At 68.5% G+C, this 6000-nt stretch overlaps 1 protein-coding gene across 2 annotated transcripts in view; it reads right to left on the bottom strand.

Moving 5' to 3' along the window:
• Positions 1-3351, bottom strand: part of FLNC (filamin C) — a 29044-nt gene extending 25693 nt beyond the window's left edge. For both annotated transcript variants that reach the window (XM_041407076.1, XM_041407077.1), the window contains exons 1-2: positions 1929-3351; positions 82-330 (exon numbers count right to left, since the gene is read on the bottom strand). In XM_041407076.1, the coding sequence (XP_041263010.1) occupies positions 82-330; positions 1929-2265 (586 nt within the window). In that variant the 5' untranslated portion in view covers positions 2266-3351. The remainder of the gene's footprint in view (positions 1-81; positions 331-1928) is intronic.
• Between the last annotated feature and the right edge of the window lie 2649 nt (positions 3352-6000).

Genomic DNA, 6000 nt, shown 5'->3' with positions numbered 1-6000 from the left:
CCCGCACCCCCCGTCCCCTACCCCCCCTCTCCCGGGGCGCAGTTTCCCCCCGTTTTGTCCCCCCGGCCCGCCGCCGCTCACCCGGGGCGCAGTTGTCCACCAGCGCTCCCAGCGCTTTCCCGTCGCGCCAGTCGCGGTTGAAGTTGGTGATGGGCAGCTGCGGCACCTTGTTCTGGATCCAGCCCAGCAGCCGCTGCTTGGGGGTCTGGTGGCGGCCTTCGTCGTCCTCCTCCTCCTCCCACATAGGCATCGAGATGGAATAGTGCAGGATGAGGGTCCAGATCAGCCCCAGGATCAGCTTCAGGTTCCCGTCCACGATCGCTTTGCTGTCTGTGGGGGAGAAACGGAGGGGCTGAACCCCGAGATCCCTCGGGACTCCCCCCGGGGCACCCCGACATCCTGTGGGACCCGCTGGAGGGACCCCCGCTCGCTGACAGCCGCGGGGCCCCGTCCCGGCTGTCTGCGGGAAGGGGCGATAATGGGTGGACCCGCCTGGGGCACCCCGAAACCCCACAGCACCGCCACAGGGACCCCTGACACCCCGACATCCCGCGGCACAACGGGGCGGACCCAGCACCCGTCTCGGGGCACCCCGACAGCCCAGGCAGCGCCACGCGACCCTGCACCCCAACACCTGCCTGGGGACACCCCGGGGCGCAGAAGTGAGGGGTGACCCCTGGACAGTGCCCCCTGTACACCCTGCAGGGACCCCAGCAGCCGCCGGGAAGCGCCTGGTGGGGGCACAACCCTGGCAGCAGCCGGGGGTCTCCAAGTGAGCACCCTGGAGCGCCACACCCCTGACCTTCCCAAGGGATTCCTGGAGTGCCACCATGGGGAAACTGAGGCAGGGAGGGCTGGGGGGAGGGGGGCCCGAGGCATCCCGGTCCCTCCCCCACCCCCCCCCGCCCCCCCCCCCCGCCACTTCCCCCCACGAGCGATCGCGTTTCAGGGAGGAAACGGGGGAGATGTGGGAGCGGGCGGGACAAACCCCTCCCCGCCGGGAGCCCCGGGGGGGCCACACCTGGGAGGCCCCCAAAACTTGGGGTCACATCTGGGGGGGGGGGTCCCGCGGGGNTGACACCGCGGGAGGGGGGGTCTCGCACCCCCCGGGCCCGGGCGTGTGTGCGGGGGGGCCGCACGCCCTCCCCGGTGCCGGGGGGGTCACCCTGCAGCTGTCGGGTGGGGGTGGGCGCTGAGGCCCTGCGAGGGGTGGGTGCGTGTGCGGGCCGGGCCCCCCCGCGCGTGAGCTCAGCGCCCCGGCCCCGCGCCAAGCGTGAGCTCAGCCCCCCCGCACGGCCCCGCTCGGGCCGGACCCCCCCGCTCCGCACGGCCGCACCGCCCCCGCACACTCGCCCCTTGCACACTCGCCCGCCGCCCCGCCGCTGCCTCCAGCCTTGCGCGCTCAGCCCCATTCCCATTCCTCCACCGCTCGTGCACGCTCGCCCCGCTCCTGCTCCTGCCACCCCTCCCCTTGCACGTTCATCCCCGTTCTCATCTGTGCTCTTGCACACATCCTCCATTCCCATTCATCCAACACCCTACTCTTGCACGCTCACCCACGGGGCCATCCTCATTTGTCCATCATGCCCCTTGCACACTCCCACTCCTCCATTCCCCACTCTCACCCTATTCACACCCATCCATCCCCTCCCTTTACACACTCATCCGTGTCCTCACTTGCCCACCCCTGCCCTTGTACACTCACCCTCAATTTCCCAGCCCCCCACCATGCACGCTCATTCCTCATTCCTCATCCTCATTTGTCCATTGGCCTTGTCCTTGCACGCTCACCCGGCCCCATCCTCACTCTGTACCCACAGCCACCCTCTTCGCAGTGCACCACCCCTGCCCCTGCCCTCGCACACCCGCCGGTCCCACTCCCCTTTCCCCCCACACGCCCCTTGCCCACCCCGCACATGCACACCCACCAATGGACACCAGCTTGATGTGCTCCCGCTCCAGGAACTCCAGGGCCACCGAGACGTTCTCCAGCTTCATCTGGCGGAAGTTGGGGCGCGGGTGGTGCTTGCGCCCCATCTTCTTCTGGCTGAGCACCTCGAGCAGCGCGATGAGGCGCAGCCCGTCGCTCAGGTCGCGCTGCAGGTCCACGATGCGCTTCTGCACGCACTTGAGGTGCTCGTTGCACCAGCGCGTGAACGTGTTCTGCTGGATCTTCTTCCAGGGCGCGTCCTCCGCAAGGTCCTTCTCGGTGGCCGGGAGCTCCTCGGGGTCCTCACCCGGTGCTGCCTCGTAAGTAGAGTTCATCCTGGAGGGGTCGTGGGCTCCTCGATGGGCAGGGGGGTTCCTGGGTGGTGTGGAGGGTCCTGAGCGGGTGGGGGGGGCAGTCCTGGGTCACTTCTGGTGCTGGGTGGGGGTCGTGGGTCAGTCCCAGTGTCCTGGAAGGATCCCGGTACCGTGGGTGTGGGTCCCAAATCAGTGCCGGTGTCCCGTGGGGGTCCTGTGGGTGCCCGCGGTGGGGGTTCTGGGTCCCGGTGGCAAAGCTGGCGCTGGGGGCCGGTGTCCTGGGTCGGGGCCGGTGTCCTGGGTCACAGCTGGTGTCCCGGGTGGGGCCCTGGGTCCGTGCTGGTGCCCGCTATGGGTCCCGGTGCTGGGGGATGGCGTCCTGGGTCAGTCCCGGTTCCTGGGCAGGGGTCCGGGTGGGTGTCTGTGTCCTGGATGGGCTCCCAGTTCCCGGCGATGGGGGACGGTGTCCTCGGTCAGTCCCGGCGCCCAGGGAGAGTCCCGGTTCCCGGGGTCAGTACGGGTGCCTGAGGACGGGGTCCCGTCTCAGTCCCGCTGTCCCGAGAGGGGTTCGCTGCTCGGCACCGCTGTCCTGGGGAGGGGTCCCTGTTGCCGGGGTCGCGGCTGGTGTCCTGGGTCTGTCCCGGTGCAAGTTCCCGGCGGTGGGGCTGGTTCCCGGTGGGTTCCCGGAGCGGAGCGGCGGGTCCCGGAGGGCTGGGGGGTCCGGTGGGTTCCCGGGTCGGTTCCCGATTAGTTCCCGGAGCGGCGGTCCGCGGGGTCCCGTGTGTTCGCGATGCGTCCCAAGAGCGCTCCTGGGCCAGGGGCGACGGCGGCAAGTGGCGGGGCCGGGGGCGGCGGCGGCTTTAAGCGCTGCCCCGGCCCGGCCCGCCCCGTCCCGGGGAGGGACCGAGCCGGAGGGACGGAAAGACCGCCCGGCCGGCCGGGGGTGGGGGGCCAGGCCCTCGCTATTTACAGCCCCGGCCTCACACCCGGACCCCCAGACAGCGGCACCCCCAAAACCGCCGGGCTTCGGCACTCCCCAAACCTCGGACCGCCGGCCTCCAGCACCCCCAAAAGCCCGGAATCCGGCGCCTCCCGAAACCCAAGATCCCAGCACGCCCCGGAGCCCCCGACTTTGGCACTCCCGGACCAAGGCTCCCCCGAACCCGGGCACCCCCAAACCCCCAAACTCCGGCAGTTCCAAAAACGCACAGACATCAGCACCCCCAAACCTCTGACATCCCTTAGACCTCTGTAACCTCAAACACTGGCACACCCGAACACCGACACTCACAAACACCCCAAAACGCCGGCACCCACAGACTCCCGGACACTGGCACCCCGACACCCCAAAACTCCCCAAATTCCCTGAAGTCCAGTGTCACAAACTCCTAAACTCTGGCACCTCGGAACCCCTCGCCCCCAGACATTGGCACCCCCAATTTTGCACCCTGAACCACTGGCACACCTAAACTTTGGCACCCTCAAACCTAAGCAGCCCCAAACCTTGGCCCAGAGGTGCCCCAGCCTCCCTACACTGAAACACTGGTACCCCAAATCCCGGCACCCAGACACCCCCGAAACTCTGGCACCCCAAAATCTAGGCACCCCCAAACTCCAGAATCCAGCCCAAATAATCCCAAACACCTGCAACCTCGACACCCCAAAACCTCAGCACCCTATAGCCCAGGCACCCTGACACCCTGTTATCCTGATACACCTGTACTTGACACCCTAACACCGCAGACACCCCAATACCGCAGCCCCCCACAGCACAAAGCACCCCAAAACCCCCCCAAAGACCCTCCCCAACTTACTCGGAACCCCCTCACTCCTCCTTTCCCCCTTGGGAAAAGCTCACATAAAACTCTCCCCCAGCCCCGAGGGGCACAACCGAGATCCCACAAACCCTCCAGGATCCCCTCTGGGGAAGCCCACTGGGACCCACCCAGAACCCCCACCCAGCCCCCCCTGTTTTGCCCCACTCCCCCCCGGTGACTCCAGCCGTGTGACCCCCTGGCCGTGCCTCAGTTTCCCCATGGCAGTGACACATGCCTGGGGAGCGGGTTCAGTCAAATTTGGGGTGCGCCCTGAACCCCGCTGCCCCCCGAATCTCTCTTGTGTCACCCCCCCGTTACAGACTCCCGAGGCCTCCTCAGCGCCCTCGGGAGGGGCGGGGGGGGACGCTTGGGTGACCCACATCTGGGTCCTTTTGGGGGGGCGATTTGGGGAGTATCGTGTTCCCCCTGTTCCGGTGCCTGCCCTGGAAGCTTCCAAGGGAGGGGGGGGGCGGTGCGGATGCACCCCGAGGTGACAACGGGTGACAAGGGGTGACGTGGGGGGGTGACGTGGGGGGGGTGACGCGGTGGCGCCTGCGCCAACACCTAAAAATAACCTGCCGAGTCAGAGCCACGCACCGGCACCCAAAATACCCGGGGGGGCACGCGGTGGGGGGGCACCCCCAACACATCATCACCCAAAATACCCCGGGGCAGGGGGGCACGCACCGGGGTGGGGGCGAAGCGCGACAGGGTCCCCCAGCAGAGCCCCCAAACCCGTGGCAGGTGCGGGAAGGGGAGCGAGTGGCCTGTGGGGGGGTCAGGGTGGGCTGGGAGGTGGGGGTCAGGATGTTTGGGGAGGTCCGGGGGACCCAGGGGGTCCCAGAGCCCCCCGGGGTCTCGGCTCTGCCGCAGCCCGGGCAGAGGATGATGATGGTGGAGGCCACGATGAGGGGACAAAGGACCTGACCCCGCCAGTGTCTCCTGGGGAGGGGACACAGGGCAGAGCCCTGTTGCCTGTGGGGACACCCTGAGTCCCGTGTCCCCCCAGCCCGTCCCTGGCTCTGGGTGTCCTCTGGGCACTGGGGCTGGAAGAACTCGGGGGGGTGACACGGGGAGGGGACCACCGGCAGCCCGGGGACACAGAGAGGGGAGCAGGGGGACACTGGGGACACGGGGGCCAGGGCTGAGGGGCATAAGGGACAGGAGAACGAGGGGCGCGTGGACAGAGGGACACAGGGAACGTGGCCATGGGGACAGCAGGACATGTGTGAGGCCACACCCAGGAGGGCACCGAGCAGCGACCCTGGGAGTCCCGAGAGGGGCAGGGGACAGCGCTGGGGGCTGGGGGGCCTGGGTCCTGTGAGGAGGAGGTGCTGCCGGTACCGGTGGGTACTCCCGGTACCGGTGGGTGCTCTCAGTACTGGTGGGTGCTCCCAGTACCGGTGGGTGCTCCCGGTGCCAGTGGGTGCTCCCATTACCGGTGGGTGCTCCCGGTGCCGGTGGGTGCTCCCGGTACCGGTGAGTGCTCCCGGTGCCGGTGGGTGCTCCCATTACCGGTGGGTGCTGCCGGTACCAGTGGGTGCTGCCGGTACCAGTGGGTGCTCCCAGTACCGGTGGGCGCTCCCATTACCGGTGGGTGCTCCCAGTACCAGTGGGCACTCCCATTACTGGTGAGTGCTCCCGGTGCCAGTGGGTGCTCCCGGTACCGGTGAGTGCTCCCAGTACCGGTGGGTGCTCTCAGTACCGGTGGGTGCTGCCGGTACTGGTGGGTGCTCCCAGTACCAGTGAGTGCTCCCATTACCGGTGAGTGCTCCCAATACCCGTGGGTGCTCTCAGTACCGGTGGGTGCTCCCATTACCGGTGAGTGCTCCCGGTGCCAGTGGGTGCTCTGAGTACCGGTGGGTGCTCCCATTACCGGTGAGTGCTCCCGGCTTGGCGGTGGGCGCTGGTGGGTGCTGGGGGTCCCAGCAGGGCTGGC

This window comes from Onychostruthus taczanowskii, unplaced genomic scaffold (genome assembly GCF_017590055.1).
Source record: "Onychostruthus taczanowskii isolate IOZ18803 unplaced genomic scaffold, ASM1759005v1 scaffold251, whole genome shotgun sequence".
Taxonomy (NCBI): domain Eukaryota; kingdom Metazoa; phylum Chordata; class Aves; order Passeriformes; family Passeridae; genus Onychostruthus; species Onychostruthus taczanowskii.
Note: the sequence above shows the minus strand (reverse complement) of the source record. Positions and strands in the feature narration are given on the sequence as shown.